At 52.9% G+C, this 15,433-nt stretch overlaps 1 protein-coding gene across 5 annotated transcripts in view; it reads right to left on the bottom strand.

Moving 5' to 3' along the window:
• Positions 1–963: 963 nt before the first annotated feature.
• The window catches only part of MED27 (mediator complex subunit 27), a 220,585-nt gene continuing 206,115 nt past the window's right edge, over positions 964–15,433 (bottom strand). For 2 of the 5 annotated variants that reach the window (XM_017849942.1, XM_017849946.1), the window contains 2 exons: positions 3,901–4,057; positions 964–1,549 (listed from right to left, as the gene is read on the bottom strand). In XM_017849942.1, coding sequence (XP_017705431.1) covers positions 1,431–1,549; positions 3,901–4,057 — 276 coding nt within the window. In that variant the 3' untranslated portion in view covers positions 964–1,430. The remainder of the gene's footprint in view (positions 1,550–3,900; positions 4,058–15,433) is intronic. The other 3 variants (XM_017849945.1, XM_017849947.1, XM_017849943.1) reach the window with 2 other exon arrangements.

Genomic DNA, 15,433 nt, shown 5'->3' with positions numbered 1-15,433 from the left:
CTTCAGCCTCCCGAGTAGCTGGGACTACAGTCGCACACCACCATGCCTGGCTAATTTTTTTCGGTATTTTTTGTAGACATGGGGTTTTGCCATGTTGCCCAGGCTGGTCTTGCACTCCTGGGCTCAAGTAATCCCCGTCTTGGCCTCCCAAGTGCTGGGATTACAGGTGTGAGCCACCGCACCCCACCTGGGGATGTGTATTTCTAATAAGCTCCCACGGTGGCAGTGCTGCAGGTGGGACGCCACGTGGGCAGACACCGTCCTAGAGCCCTCAGCACTAAACCCTCTCCATTCTCTGGCTCTTTTCGGCCAGGGGTGGGGGGAAGGCTGGGTGGTACCAGAAGCCAGGGAGGACCTACTGGTTCTTCTGGACATCTCAGAAGGCGTCATCTCTCTCGACGCTTTGTTCATGGCAAACAGAACATTGTTTTAGCATGGGCCTGGCCAGGTGAGCTCTGGGCGATGCCACCACCCTCCTCAAGCCCTTTACCAGGTCAACGATCTTCACAGAAACAGGCTATGGCTTTAAAAGTTGGTGCTGAGGCATTGAACAAAGTCGGGAGATGGGGCTGGGATCAAGTCACAGTAATATTTAGGACAAAACCTGGGGCCAACAAGCCGACACCCCAGCAAGTCCTGCTCACGTGCGTCTGGCCGGCTAACCCGGGCGGGTTCCTTTCCCTCTGGCGTGTGCATGTGACTGGTTGAGTAAAAAGAAACTTCTGCATGCTCTTTTCTCAAAAGAATCATCCATTTTCAAGCCATCACAGTGTCTCTGAAATAGAGGATCTGCCAGCACTGCCCTCTCCCCGGCAAGCAGGACACAGGGCAGTACCTGCTCAAAAAGAACCACCCTGTGAACATGGGACGTGCTGGTTTCTGTTTCCTCAAAGGGCCCAGGTCCATTACGGGTTCATGAACTGAATGTGTAGGGTGCTGTAAGAAACAGGAGACAAAGCCTTGTCCAGGGTACAAAAGGTTTATTGCTTATAAAAATAAGTTACCAAACCCAAAACTCCACAAAACACAAGAACCCTGCGTGACGCTAGCCACGAACACAAGGGCGCATTCCAGTAACAGCTCACGGAAACGACAGACAGGCATGGCGGCCAGAGGTCAGCTCACCAGCACTGCCGACACACGGACGAGGAGCATGCTGCACAGCTTCCTTCTACCAGCTTCCAGAAAAGTCTTCTTTGCCTTCAGTCCACTGGCTAGTGGCAATAATTAGTCCCATCGGCCACAGAGGGGGCCTGCTCTTTGAGAGTGGCCTCAGCACATACGGTGCTGTTTTATGAAAGGGAGGAGCGGCTGTACACATCTGGGCAGTGAGGAACCAGCTGAGCCTTCTGTGGGCTTCCTGCGTGTCTGGGAAGGTGCCGGGTGGGGTCTGAGGCTGGGGCCAGCGTGGGGGCTACTGCCGGCAGGTGTCATGGAAGGCTTCGAGGGTTCGGAAATCCCTCCACGTCGGGGGAAGGCCGTCCTGCAGAAACTTCCCGCAGCGCTGGCACGGGGCCTGGAACAGCTTTATGTAACTTCTTAACCAGGTCTAAAAAGAGAAACGAGGAGAGAAGTGAAAGGATGGGATACAGGTGCTCCCAAAGTCCTCCTTCCTATCAAGCCTAATGGCCCAGACAACTTAAGTTGGCTTTGGCCCCAGAAGATGCCCCGTGATTTCACAGGGAGCAGCAGGCGGAACCCACAAGGTCACCTGACTGCTGATGTTCACTTGTGATGCTCGCGTGCCCCTCCCAACCAAGGGGGTTTTGAAAATAGAAACCCCTACTCTCAAAAGCAGGAAGGTCTCCCTGGAGTCCCCGGGAACCACCGAGCAGCCTGGTGTCTGGGGGCCAGCACCCCGCTTTCACTTTCTGGGTCTCGTGTCTTCTGAATGTCAGTATCCATCCTCTTCTCCTTGCCCATCACGAAGAGCGGGCTGTGGGTGTGTGCTAAGGAAGCCTTGGAACCGAGGACAATTTCAGATTTCTCCGAGGAGGTCAACATGCCTTGTAGCTAATCTGATTTCAGAGGTCGTCACTCACTGTCACAGTGTGGCCTGACACACTGGGGGGGGGTGGGGGGGGACAGCTCTGGTGCCACTAAATAACATCGTAAGCAGCAAATCCACACTTGAGTGGTTCAGAGTGCAGAGCTTTCTTGGGCGTCATACATAAGGATGAGCCTCCCGTAACTCAATTCTCAAACCCAAGGAGATTCACTACCAAAGAAAAAAATACCCACACCCCAAACGGAAGGCAAGCAAGTTCTCGCTGTGAAAGGGGCACATGAATCTTGTCATTTCATGTCCTCCTGAATGATGTCTGTAAGAGAAAACTTATTTGAAGAGGTCGGCCGAGCTGATTGATACAAATTCTTCCATCTCCATCTCCACCACAGCTGCCTTCATGGTGACAGGGCATGGCCCATCAGTACTGTCCCCCTTTCCAAAGGCCAGGTGTTTGGGGGTTTTGGCAATAAACATGAGGTCATTCAGTTAAACTACTTATTCTTCTCTAACTAGAAGAAGTTCTGTCTCTGCCACAAATAGGCACATGTCTGTGCCTCAAATCAATCAATCAACAGATTGGTATTAATTAGCTGGTGTGGGCTGAGCACAGTGCTGAGTGCTGTGACAGATGTAAAGTGTTCTTTTTTTTAAGAGGCCAGACCTCACTCTGACACCCAGGCTGGAGTAAAGTGGTGCAATCCATCATAGCTCGCTGTAACCTCCAACTCCTGGGCTCAAGCGATCCTCCTGCTTCAGCCTCCTGAGTGGAGTCACTGGGATTCAAATCTTCCCTAAATCCCAAAGTCAGTTACCAAAGGGAAAGGGGGCATTACAACATGTTAGGCTCAAAAGCAAGTCTTTGCAGCTATCTCTTGCTGAAGATGGTCAGGGGAACCGTTCCCTGGACACAGAGAAGGACCACTCCGTGAGGAGCTCTGAGCACCTGGCCGTGTTGTGCCCGGTCTGCCACCATCATGAAGCCAATCAACGCACCAGGGATGTGTCTTCCGAGGAATGAACTCCAGGCTCTCTGAGCAGTGGGACGGTTGATGCCCATGTGATGGGATGAACACTGATTTGGCCTTGCTAACCTCTGGAGTCGGTTCTCTAACCGGCAGACTTTCTAGCATGAAGAAAACAGGGAGTCCCGGCAGCGGTGGACGCTGGGGTCTGCCGGCGTGAGAGCACGCGGCCGTGTGAGCATGACAGTGCAACAGCTGGCTACGTCTGTCAAGGATGCAGGGGACATGGTGTTAGCCCTGCTTAGGCCAACTGGTGGCCGTGTGATAAATGCTGATCAACTGGCCCTGGGGGTCGGGGAAAGTCCTGACTTGCAGTGTTTGCTGACTTCCGTGGTGTCAACACTCCCACCAAGTTTGATTTCAAACCAGTAGTGGCTGAAGAACCAGCTCGCAAGACACTGAACAGGCACTGGCAGGAGCCGGCTGCAGCACACCACGGGAATGGCCGCTTTGGGGCTTCTTGCATCTCCAGCTCTAACTCTGAAAATCGAAGGAGTGAATGTCTTGGGGAACTGCGCGGTTTGTTAATTCACTGCGACATGCGCTGCGCCAGCCACAGGGCCTGGCCCAGATTAGGAGCTCAGTGAAATATCTGTGGACTAAGTCAATGCTGGGGACTATTTTGGAAGATCATTTCTGAAAACACCGCATTTTCAGCAAGTAGAGAAAGCACTAGTGAATGAAGCTAGAAGTGGTTTCTCCCAGATCCCTTCCCAGTTTAAAGAAAGTAGCAGTTTTAAACTGGCAGCCCCATCTCCCACTGGGAGGCCCTCAAAGTCTGAAGATGCAACGGCTGCCCTTCAAGCTCCCTGTTCTCACTTGAAGGGAGCCAAGGTTTAAACAGGAGACCTGAGTCCTGAAGCCACTTACCATGAAGGATCGGACCACGACGTCCGGCATCTGGGGCAGCTGATAGTGGAGCAGGGCAGTGGTGGCGTGGTCTGTTACCTGAGAGTGCAGGGCAAAGACGAGTCAGTGGCCACTCCCAGCCGGCATAGAGAAAACAAGCAGGACAAAGGCACGCCTTCTGTGTGGAAAGAGATCTGAGTATCTCGTGGAGGAAAGGGCATCTAAAATAGAATCTCTGTAGAAAAATTCGTTAGCAGAGTTGGGGAGTCAGAGCGGGAGAAGAGGCATGCTGTCGGCAGAAAGGATGCGGGCCTGGAGGCAGGGGAAGTGTGGACGATTCCAGCAACTGAAAACCTGGTCAGGCTGGAGCACTGGCAGAGGGAGCAGCCAGAGGCCAGTGGGGGCAGATCCCGGAGAGGATCCCAAGCCTCCCTGCTCAGCGAGGTGCGGCACACACAGGACACAGGCCAAGGAGCACTTCCGCCTGGTACACACACTTCCTCTTCCTCCTGGAATGTTTTTCCCAACAGGGCAACTCTTTCTGTTTCCTTGAATTCTCATTCTGTCACCATTTGTAGCCACACAGGATTCATGATGGGGAGCCTGGCAGTTTCTAAGGCTGTTCTTTTGGGCCTCACCATTGCTAGGAGGGCCCTTCGCAGGAGCCGGGCACACCTGGTGTGGTCCCCTCACCAGCTCCCTGAAGGCTGTGGCCTATGGTCAGCACCCTAGGGGTCTGCACCCGTTGTCTCCTGACTCCTCAGGAGAAGTTTATCAGCAAGGCCAAGGGCAAGGCTGCTTGAGGTCCACTGAAGGCATCAGGTGATCAAATGGAAAGAGCACATGGGTTAAGCTCCGGCACCACCCCCTGACCTTGATCCAGCTACTTATCCGCTCTGCGTCTCCATGCCCCTTCCGTCTCCATGCCCCTTCCGAGAAGCAAAGGGGCTGGCCTGAGAACCCTGGTGGTTCTGAAACTGTATGACACCGTGAATTGTTAATGCCTGCCATCAATCAGCAAATGAGTAGATTATACCTAATTTGATAGTCATGTTCAAAGTAATGGTTTACATGATTGTCCTCATTAGGGATTCTTGACATCGCACATGTCATCATTAAAAACAAAACAAGCCGGGCGCGGTGCCTCATGCCTGTAATCCCAGACCTTTGGGAGGCTGAGTCGGGGGGATCACTTGAGCCCAGGAGTTCAAGACCAGCCTGGGCAATAGAGCAAGACCCCGCCTCTATGAAAAATACAAAAAATTAGCTGGCTGTGATGCCACACACCTATAGTCCCAGCTACTTAGGAGGCTGAGGTGGGAGGATCATTCGAGCCTGGGAAGTTGAGGCTACAGTGAGCTGTGATTATGCCACTGCACTCTAGCCTGGGTGACAGAGACCCTGTCTCAAACAAAACAAAATGAAAAAACCACACCTAAAACAAAAACCCAAAAAACTCCAGAGAAAGTCCTTAGCTTTGAGAACAAGAATGAACACAGGTCTAACTTGTGCAGACGTGTCCATTTTCTCGTTTCCAATGAACGCTATGTATGCGGCTGAACCCATGCAGGGGTAGAGCAAGCTGGGCAGGTGGAGACCAGGGTCTGGGCCCCGCACAGTGACATGTGTCCACACCTGCAGCTGGAGAGGCTGCCCCACAAAGTGTGAGCAGCCAGGCAAGCCGGGGCCTGGCCCCCTGGCCTCTTATGGGGCCTCTCTATAGCCTCAGTTTCCACCTCCATAAAATGGAGATTGTCTTACATACTGAGTAAGGCTGGTGAGAGAACAGAGTGAGGCCAGTCGTGGGAAGCACTCACTCTCTGGCAATGCCACCAGCCCCGCCTGCCTGGTCTCCTCTTCTGCTCTGCCTGGGCCCTGGACTTGCCCTATTTCCCAGTGGACTTTCATGGCCTGCTCGATGGCTGGTGAGCCCCACCAGACAGACGGTCAGCTCCATGGGGCAGGAATCATGTCTGCCTGGTTCATACTGCATCCCCAAGGCCTAGGATATCACCCTGCATGCAGCAGGTGCCCAATACATATTTGTTGAATAAAGAAGTAAACTTAAAAACGCCCACTCACCAAAGGCCATGTACCATAAACACCTGCACTTTCTCGCAAATACATCAACAGTTCATGTAGCCAACACTGCTGAGAAATTCTTACCCAAGTGGCTTTCAAGATAAATGGTACTTATTCCTTTGAGTGCCAAGACTGCTTTTATTTTAGGCATTTTTGACAGACAGCTTTCTAAAATGAGCAATGCTTTTTTTTTTCTTTTAAACAGTAGTAATGATAACTTTGCAAAATGACTGGTGGTAATTGGTGGGGGGAAATTAACGGCTACAAAACACAGCAAAGTAAACTGGGCTTGAACGGTCCCTGAACTTGAACGCTTGGTTCTTGCCCATCTAGCTCCCTTGCTAAGAAAACCCGTGAAAGTGCCATTTTACAGGCTGACAAGATGTTTTTTGCAACTATACTTGCTATTACAGAAGAACCAAAGTTTTTGGAGAATTCTTTCTTCTCACCCCATTTATTTTTAAAATGTCTCCAGTGTAGCTCCTGTTGGAACAGCCGAGGCAGCTGGGCTGGCTTTGTTTGCTCCGGCCCTGCTGTTCTGTAGCTCTGGTGTGACACCTTCCCCGCGATGGGAATGTCGGTCCCTGGGAGGCCCCTGGGGTGAGACCGCCTCTGTCCATTTTGGCCTTGCAGCCACGTGCAGGCGGAGAGGCTTTGTCTGGCTGCACTTTTGTTTTTTTTGTTTTCACATTTTTAAACACAAATGACCAACACTTAAAATTTGGGAAACTTCACTTAACCATGGTGCCCAGCTCCTCTTGAAGCATTGGAGGATCTGGGGACCGTCTCACAGGCTATTGTGAAGATTAAACGGGGCCCAGCTTCTCCTCATCTGTGTGTGTGACCCTGGCACTGCCACGTGGCCACCAGCTGCAGCAGCTGAGGGGTGGTGACATGTGCAGTTTGCCTGAGCACCCTAGGGTCTTAGATCCAGACTGCTCCACTCATCAGGAGACCTGCCTGGCCCCTGTGGCCTTTGGAGTTTACAGCCTCTAACCAAACCAACAAGAGCCTGCACCCCCAAGATTCCCCAAACCCTTCCCAGCCTGCTGTTCCCTGGGCACCTGGCCTGGCTTCCTAATCTTTGAGTTCATCTTCCCTGGCCTGACAGATCTGTGCCCATCTCCTCCTCCCTTCCTCAGCTGACCTCTGGACTTGACCTCCTCTGGCTGAACTTGGGTTCTCCAAGCCAAGTTCCAAGGCAACTTAGTTTTGATAACTGCAAGGTGCTCTCTCCAGGCAAGGCATCATGTGAATTACAGGAACATCTCGAGTGGTCTTCTGGACCTGCACCTCCTCCAGCGTTTTGCTAAATGGCCTTTCACCCAGAGGCCCGAGCCAGAAACCTGGGCCCCGCCCTGTCACCTGTCTTCCCCTGCCTCATATGTGGTTCCAAGTTATTTATCTCAAATCCTTCTACTTCTTCCCACCTTGCCTGCCTCATCACAGCTCAGAGGGAACATTCTGCAGCAAAGAGGGAAAGGGTGTGGGCTCCATCCATTCCAGCAGCGATGCCTTGGGCGAGGCACTTCATCTTTCTTAGCTGCAGTTTTCCCATCTGGAAAATGGGGATAATGACAAAGAGTGCCTACCACAGGGGATGACTGTGAGGATGAAGTAGTGGGCAGAAGTGTGTGCTGGTCAGAGAACATGAGTGATTGCCATCGTTCAACTAGAAACCCAACTATGTCAATCCCCTAAAACCCTCTTACAGCTTTCCCTGAACTCAGGATGAAATGCGAACTGTGAACGTCCATGAGAAACCCTGCAGCGCCCAGTGTCTGCCTCCTTTCCTCGGGTCCCTCAGCTCCTCAAATGCTCACCTCTGTCCTCCCTGAGACCTCCCCTTGGCATAGGCCTCTCTCCCTTCCCTCCCCTCCTTCGCGTGTTGAGGGAAGCCCCCCAGGCTCTCCCGATGGGGCTTGTCTCCTTGCCTGGCTCTCTTCTCCCACCTCAGTCCTCATATCTGAACTTGGTATTTTTTGCCACGTGTGTTTAGTGTCAATTTCCCTACCTTGAGCCCATGTCCATCTAGTGCCTGACACGGAGGTCCTCAGTACATGTGTGCAGATGGAGAGAAGGGCCCCATTCTGACTCTCTGCGGGAAGAGTGGCTCAGATGAGGTGGGTGGCGCCAGGGGCCTGGAAGGAGTGGGGACTGCAGGACCGGAGCTAGGACCTGGGCTCTGGTCTGCCTCTAAGGTGCTGGGGCATCTTGGACTTGCCCTCTGCGGTAGAAGTTACCAGCGGTCACTCGTCCTTGAGTGACACAGCCCCGTCAAAACTCAGGATGGGGATGTAATGTGAGGAAGAAATGAGCTTGAGGCGTGCAGAACTACAGCAGGTTTATCCCTCAGCATCCTCCTCCTCTCTCCAGACCAATCTGCCTCCTTGGATATTCACTGCACATCTAGAAAATGGGCCATAGTGTTGGCCAGGTCTCCCGATCCCGTTACAGTGGTGGCACAACAAGTTCAAGCTGTGGCCAAGGAACTTTCCCCTTGAGAATGGTGCTGCTTGAAATGTTTGGGGACCAGCGGCGCTGGCACCATCTGGGAGTTGGTTAGAAATCTGCCTTCTTGGGACCCTCTCTCGCCACACCATTGGAATCTCCAGGGTGGGGCCCAGACACTAAGTCAACCCCTCCAGGCTATTCCTAGGGACGCTAAAATGCGTGAGAATACAAGGCCTGTGAGCGCACAATCCCAATCACCCGGGGTCTTGTCAGATTTTCATCTAGGAGCTCGGGGAGGGGCGGAGCGTCGGCACTGCCAGCCGACTCCCAGGGGTGCCCATGCTGCTGGTTAGGGACTGGGCTTTGAGTGGCAAGGCTGGGGCATATCCCAGGCCCTACAGGAGAATGGCCCCAGAGGGCTGGGCATTTGATTCTGGGCCATGAAACAAAGAAATACAAATCGGAAGGACAGTCGGTCTTTCTCATCAATCAAAATGAATGGCACCCCTGGGTTTCACGATGGGCACTGTGGGGTGCCAGGGTGGAAGGTTTTCACAGCGGGTGCCTGTAGAGTGGGGGGTTTCCTTATTTCTGAAAAGTGTTTTTTTTTTAAAGACCCATCGGATATTTTATTAACTTATAGTAGCTATTATTAATAACAGCTTATTATGTGCCAAGCCCTGTGTGCCCCTCTCATTTAATTCCCACAGTAACTTGGAGATAGGTGCTTTTCTTTTCTTTTTTCTTTTGAGAGAGGGTATTGCTCTGTCACCTAGGCTGGAGGGCAGTGGCATGATCTTAGCTCAGTGCAGCCTTGACCTCCTGGGCTCAAGCAATCCTCCCACCTCAGCCTCCTGAGTCTCTGGGACTATAGGCTCACGCCACCCTGCCCAGCTAATTTTTTATTTTGTAGAATCAGGGTCTCGCTATATTGCCCAGGCTGGTCTCGAACTCCTGGCTTAAGTCATTAGCCTGACAAAGTGCTGGGATTACAGGCGTGAGCCACTGCACCTGGCCCACTATTCTTACTTACATTTGATGGAGGAGGAGTGCAGATATCCAAAGGTTGGGAAGATGCACATAGTGGGTGAGGGTAGCACTGTGGGAGCCCAAACACTGGGAGGCCCAGGCCTCTGCCCACCTCCCACCCACTGACTCCCATCCCTGGCTCTCCCAGTTTGCAGATAAAGGTGCAGGCCCAGGGCTGTGGCCAGCAGCTGTCCACCATCCCCTACTCCCATCCCTGGCTCTCCCAGTTTGCAGATAAAGGTGCAGGCCCAGGGCTGTGGCCAGCAGCTGCCCACCATCTCCCAGGGCGGATAAGTCTTTGGGAAGCTAGAGTTCCGATGCCAGGCACAGGCTGGGAGATTCACAAATGTGCCTGCTGTANTTTGAGTTCATCTTCCCTGGCCTGACAGATCTGTGCCCATCTCCTCCTCCCTTCCTCAGCTGACCTCTGGACTTGACCTCCTCTGGCTGAACTTGGGTTCTCCAAGCCAAGTTCCAAGGCAACTTAGTTTTGATAACTGCAAGGTGCTCTCTCCAGGCAAGGCATCATGTGAATTACAGGAACATCTCGAGTGGTCTTCTGGACCTGCACCTCCTCCAGCGTTTTTGCTAAATGGCCTTTCACCCAGAGGCCCGAGCCAGAAACCTGGGCCCCGCCCTGTCACCTGTCTTCCCCCTGCCTCATATGTGGTTCCAAGTTATTTATCTCAAATCCTTCTACTTCTTCCCACCTTGCCTGCCTCATCACAGCTCAGAGGGAACATTCTGCAGCAAAGAGGGAAAGGGTGTGGGCTCCATCCATTCCAGCAGCGATGCCTTGGGCGAGGCACTTCATCTTTCTTAGCTGCAGTTTTCCCATCTGGAAAATGGGGATAATGACAAAGAGTGCCTACCACAGGGGATGACTGTGAGGATGAAGTAGTGGGCAGAAGTGTGTGCTGGTCAGAGAACATGAGTGATTGCCATCGTTCAACTAGAAACCCAACTATGTCAATCCCCTAAAACCCTCTTACAGCTTTCCCTGAACTCAGGATGAAATGCGAACTGTGAACGTCCATGAGAAACCCTGCAGCGCCCAGTGTCTGCCTCCTTTCCTCGGGTCCCTCAGCTCCTCAAATGCTCACCTCTGTCCTCCCTGAGACCTCCCCTTGGCATAGGCCTCTCTCCCTTCCCTCCCCTCCTTCGCGTGTTGAGGGAAGCCCCCCAGGCTCTCCCGATGGGGCTTGTCTCCTTGCCTGGCTCTCTTCTCCCACCTCAGTCCTCATATCTGAACTTGGTATTTTTTGCCACGTGTGTTTAGTGTCAATTTTCCTACCTTGAGCCCATGTCCATCTAGTGCCTGACACGGAGGTCCTCAGTACATGTGTGCAGATGGAGAGAAGGGCCCCCATTCTGACTCTCTGCGGGAAGAGTGGCTCAGATGAGGTGGGTGGCGCCAGGGGCCTGGAAGGAGTGGGGACTGCAGGACCGGAGCTAGGACCTGGGCTCTGGTCTGCCTCTAAGGTGCTGGGGCATCTTGGACTTGCCCTCTGCGGTAGAAGTTACCAGCGGTCACTCGTCCTTGAGTGACACAGCCCCGTCAAAACTCAGGATGGGGATGTAATGTGAGGAAGAAATGAGCTTGAGGCGTGCAGAACTACAGCAGGTTTATCCCTCAGCATCCTCCTCCTCTCTCCAGACCAATCTGCCTCCTTGGATATTCACTGCACATCTAGAAAATGGGCCATAGTGTTGGCCAGGTCTCCCGATCCCGTTACAGTGGTGGCACAACAAGTTCAAGCTGTGGCCAAGGAACTTTCCCCTTGAGAATGGTGCTGCTTGAAATGTTTGGGGACCAGCGGCGCTGGCACCATCTGGGAGTTGGTTAGAAATCTGCCTTCTTGGGACCCTCTCTCGCCACACCATTGGAATCTCCAGGGTGGGGCCCAGACACTAAGTCAACCCCTTCAGGCTATTCCTAGGGACGCTAAAATGCGTGAGAATACAAGGCCTGTGAGCGCACAATCCCAATCACCCGGGGTCTTGTCAGATTTTCATCTAGGAGCTCGGGGAGGGGCGGAGCGTCGGCACTGCCAGCCGACTCCCAGGGGTGCCCATGCTGCTGGTTAGGGACTGGGCTTTGAGTGGCAAGGCTGGGGCATATCCCAGGCCCTACAGGAGAATGGCCCCCAGAGGGCTGGGCATTTGATTCTGGGCCATGAAACAAAGAAATACAAATCGGAAGGACAGTCGGTCTTTCTCATCAATCAAAATGAATGGCACCCCCTGGGTTTCACGATGGGCACTGTGGGGTGCCAGGGTGGAAGGTTTTCACAGCGGGTGCCTGTAGAGTGGGGGGTTTCCTTATTTCTGAAAAGTGTTTTTTTTTTAAAGACCCATCGGATATTTTATTAACTTATAGTAGCTATTATTAATAACAGCTTATTATGTGCCAAGCCCTGTGTGCCCCTCTCATTTAATTCCCACAGTAACTTGGAGATAGGTGCTTTTCTTTTTCTTTTTTCTTTTGAGAGAGGGTATTGCTCTGTCACCTAGGCTGGAGGGCAGTGGCATGATCTTAGCTCAGTGCAGCCTTGACCTCCTGGGCTCAAGCAATCCTCCCACCTCAGCCTCCTGAGTCTCTGGGACTATAGGCTCACGCCACCCTGCCCAGCTAATTTTTTATTTTTGTAGAATCAGGGTCTCGCTATATTGCCCAGGCTGGTCTCGAACTCCTGGCTTAAGTCATTAGCCTGACAAAGTGCTGGGATTACAGGCGTGAGCCACTGCACCTGGCCCACTATTCTTACTTACATTTGATGGAGGAGGAGTGCAGATATCCAAAGGTTGGGAAGATGCACATAGTGGGTGAGGGTAGCACTGTGGGAGCCCAAACACTGGGAGGCCCAGGCCTCTGCCCACCTCCCACCCACTGACTCCCATCCCTGGCTCTCCCAGTTTGCAGATAAAGGTGCAGGCCCAGGGCTGTGGCCAGCAGCTGTCCACCATCCCCTACTCCCATCCCTGGCTCTCCCAGTTTGCAGATAAAGGTGCAGGCCCAGGGCTGTGGCCAGCAGCTGCCCACCATCTCCCAGGGCGGATAAGTCTTTGGGAAGCTAGAGTTCCGATGCCAGGCACAGGCTGGGAGATTCACAAATGTGCCTGCTGTAGCGCAGGCTGCTCAAGGGTAGCACGAACTGAATTCACTAGAAAGTGTCCTCTTCAGAGGCGGCGGGAACCATGCGCCACAGCCCTGCTGGGCGTCTGGCTCACAGGCAAGGCACCTAATTAGTTTTTCCATTGCTGGTCGGCAATCTGGCCAAACTCAGCCTCTTTTTCAAAAGGTCCAGTATAAAGTATTCTCTTCCATTGCCAAGTGGTGGCAGCTTTTTCCAGCGCTGATGCAATCACTCGATTTCTTCAATTTCCCACCGCCAATTACAGAAATATTTTAATAGAAGGAAACAAAGCTGATTAACTTGGTATGTTTTCCCTCCTGTCCTCCCCAAGTCCTCCACCGCTGGTTTTCGAATTCCTGTGGATGGTTGTGGAACACAGGAGAACTTCACCTACAGTGATCTTCCTTCTTGTCAAAGCATTCCACCTTCAACATTTTTTTGTTTTACATTTTTCAACAACAAAGTTGTTTTTTTGCTCAGCATCCAAGATATGGAAAAAACAGGCCCGGGGCAAAAAAAAAAATCTGCTATTAACTAATTTAAATCCACTCTGTGGCAGCCGAGGTTCAGTCCCATTGTGTGGCAAAGCTAATGAGATTCCACTGGGAGATAAAAGCCACCCTCCCTCTTGGCGGAGGCCAGGAAGGGCACTAATGCTCCCAATGAGAGGGAGGCGACTCACCCCACCAGTGAGTGCCGGTTTGAAAAAAGGCTTGTAAAAAGATCAAAGGGATGCGAGCCCAAGGAAAGGGAGGGAGGAGGAGGCAGGAGGGTAACAATAAGCCAGAAAGACAGGGGCCCTTGAAGCAAGAGGAATGCGGGGATGGGGAGACAGACCTCACAAAGAGAGGCAGAGGGCGACATAGGGGAGGGGCTTCGCTGGGAGGCGCCCTGCTCACCCCAAGGCAGAGAAGCCTCGGATGCCTCCTTTGGGGTGTGTCCCCTCTCTCAGTGGTGACCTGCAGTGATTTACTGTGAGAAGGGTGACATCTCCATTGCCTGCCAACAGATCCAGTTCACTTGATCAATGTTACTTTCAGTTTTCCCTACCCTCTCTCAGCATATCCAAACCCAGAGAACGATGCTCAGGGAGGGAGCAGGGACTCTTTCAAGAGACCTTGAAACAGCTGCCAGTCAACGCGCTGGAAAAGGAGATGCCAGTCAAAACAGTCTCCCAAAGCTCCTCTGCCATATTGTGTGCACGGAGCTCCTGACGGCCCCCCTCCTACAATCAGAGCTGGAGGGTGCTTCGGAGATCATGAGTTATTTTAGCTAAACCCAAAGTGGCACTGCCTGCAGTAACAGCAACAACCCACATCGCCATTTACTGAGCACTAACCCTGTGCGAGAGCTGGTCTACACTGCACAGCCCGGGTGTGTGGCTCCTCCAACAGGAGCCCAGCCTCTGGATCTGTCCTTTGTGAGCTGTGTGACCTTGGGTGAGGGTTAAATGGGCCAATGCAGGGACAGTGCACTGACATACAGACCTCAAGTGTCTGACGTATGGCAAGTGCCTGCCAAATGTGTCCCCTCGCGGTTTTCGCCCACTGAATCCCCACGACAACCTGACCACCTTATGACAGAGGTACTCTCACATTTGACACTTCTAAGTCAGAGGGTTAAGTCACAGGGAGGTTAAGCGACTTGCCCAAGCCAAGGAGTTGCTAGGTGCAGAGCAGGAGTTTGTTCTGACCTTTTGAACCCCAGCTTGAGTGCCCAGACTCTACGCCCCAAGCCTGATGGGCGCCCACTCCAGGCCTCTTGGGGTGGACAGAGGTTGTAGGGGGATGAAGAAAGGTGCCATTTCCAGGCCCTCTCTTCCCCAGAGGGACTGGACCTCAGCACTTTTAGGGTACAGCTGGGATTGGATAACAAGTCTCCTCACTTACACCCCAGTTCCTGTCACTGATACAATGTTCCTTCCCCTCTGAGCCAGAAGTTTCAACCTGTCTGGCTCCCTGCTAGGTGCCGGCCCCAACCCTCCAAATGGTCTGACAGAGACACCGGTGGGCCCTCAAGAAGACCTCCAGATTGAATGAACCTCCCTGCCGTGGACAAAGAAGGGGAAACGGGGCAAATACAAGACAGCTGCATCAGGTGGGCGCGCACACACATTCACCGAGGAAACGAAAGTGCAGTGTGAGAAAAGGGGCGGGGCGGGGAGAGGGGGTGGCCCTATTGTGTGCCCAGGTTTCAGTGCGCATCCTACTGTGTGCCCGGGATTTGGTGTGCATCCTACTCTGAGCCCTGGATTCAGGTGCGCGTCCTGCTGTATGTATTCAGGTGCGCGTTCTGCTTTACGCCCTGGATTTGGTGCTCACCCCACTGTACATCCCAGATGCGGTATGCAGCACCCACACGCTTTTTCCTACTCAGGCCCTCTCCTGCTGTGGGGGCAAAGATGAACAGGTTTAGGCCCAGCAAGCTGATTTCTCGCTTACGCTTAACCCCCAGAGCCCAGGTTTTATGCTGACCAGATGGAGGTTTGTTCTATAGCAGTAAGGGAAGAATAAAGGACACTGTGATGACACAGAAAGGACTGGGGAGAAAAACCCTCTGAATACACTATTGTTCCTCAGCAGTTTCCTCTTTAAAAAGCAAGGGTCTGGCCGGGTGCGGTGGCTCAAGCCTGTACTCCCAGCACTTTGGGAGGCCGAGACGGGCGGATCACGAGGTCAGGAGATCGAGACCATCCTGGCTAACACAGTGAAACCCCGTCTCTACTAAAAAATACAAAAAACTAGCTGGGCAAGGTGGCGGGCACCTGTAGTCCCAGCTACTCGGGAGGCTGAGGCAGGAGAATGGCGTGAACCCGGGAGGCGGAGCTTGCAGTGAGCTGAGATAGCTCCACT

Source organism: Rhinopithecus bieti, unplaced genomic scaffold (assembly GCF_001698545.2).
Source record: "Rhinopithecus bieti isolate Rb0 unplaced genomic scaffold, ASM169854v2 scaffold_31823, whole genome shotgun sequence".
In the NCBI taxonomy this organism is placed as follows: Eukaryota; Metazoa; Chordata; class Mammalia; order Primates; family Cercopithecidae; genus Rhinopithecus; species Rhinopithecus bieti.
This window is presented reverse-complemented; position numbering and strand designations above follow the sequence as displayed.